This window comes from Morone saxatilis, unplaced genomic scaffold (genome assembly GCF_004916995.1).
Source record: "Morone saxatilis isolate NCDOM2014 unplaced genomic scaffold, NCSU_SB_2.0 Contig16, whole genome shotgun sequence".
Lineage (NCBI taxonomy): Eukaryota > Metazoa > Chordata > Actinopteri > Moronidae > Morone > Morone saxatilis.
Genome location: NW_023339718.1, coordinates 9,622,120 through 9,622,931, shown reverse-complemented (window position 1 = coordinate 9,622,931; position 812 = coordinate 9,622,120). Strand labels below are relative to the sequence as shown.

The following is an 812-nucleotide window of genomic DNA, read 5'->3' as shown; positions in this document are numbered from 1 at the left end:
TGCCCCCCCCCCCCCACTTTACCTCTCTCCCGTCTCCTCATGAACACATTCACCACACTGTCTCTATAGAACCGGATGGAGGAGAGTAAAGCTCTGTTTCGGACAATTATCACATACCCCTGGTTCCTGTTGGATAAAGAAGATCATTTAGCTCATCATACTGCGATGATACAGTTTCCAGAGATAATGATGGAGTGAACGTATAATCCGCACAGCAATATATTCCAAAATTACTGAATAAACCAAGACACAATAGCATCATACTGTGTCTCATCACAATAGTACATAACCAATATGGCTTTAGCACACTTTGTGATGAGTGATCGTGATATCCACTGTACAGATTATTTTTATTTTATTATAATTGAAAATCAATCATAACTAGTGTGCTATTTCTTGGCCATGGTCTCTGCTTACAAGAAAATATAGATGTAATTCAATATACAAAAGGAATACTTCCTGTTAAATATACAAGCAATATAATAAATAATATGTCTATATATTCTAATATGTAATAATATTAAGTAATCAGATCCTAATACTAGATTAATTATGTTCATAAATATTATGGGTATTGCGAGATATTTTAATACAGATATCAGTATTGAGTCCTCATGAATTTGTATATGTTTCAACTCGTACAAATAATATAAAAAAACATATTATATGGTCTGAGCGAAAAACATAACAACTTGGAAACATAACTCGTAATAAATAAATACCAAACAGTAACACTACTAAAATTTTCAATGATATACAGTCAGGATTAAAGATATCTTGCTGATAGAAATCGTCACGATAACATCCAAAAT

The 812-nt window shown here is 32.3% G+C and overlaps 1 protein-coding gene across 1 annotated transcript in view; it reads left to right on the top strand.

The window, feature by feature from the left end:
• Positions 1 to 812, top strand: part of LOC118325619 (guanine nucleotide-binding protein G(q) subunit alpha) — a 20,484-nt gene that overhangs the window by 14,554 nt on the left and 5,118 nt on the right. The window contains exon 6 of the mRNA XM_035658360.1: positions 70 to 143. Coding sequence (XP_035514253.1) covers positions 70 to 143 — 74 coding nt within the window. The remainder of the gene's footprint in view (positions 1 to 69; positions 144 to 812) is intronic.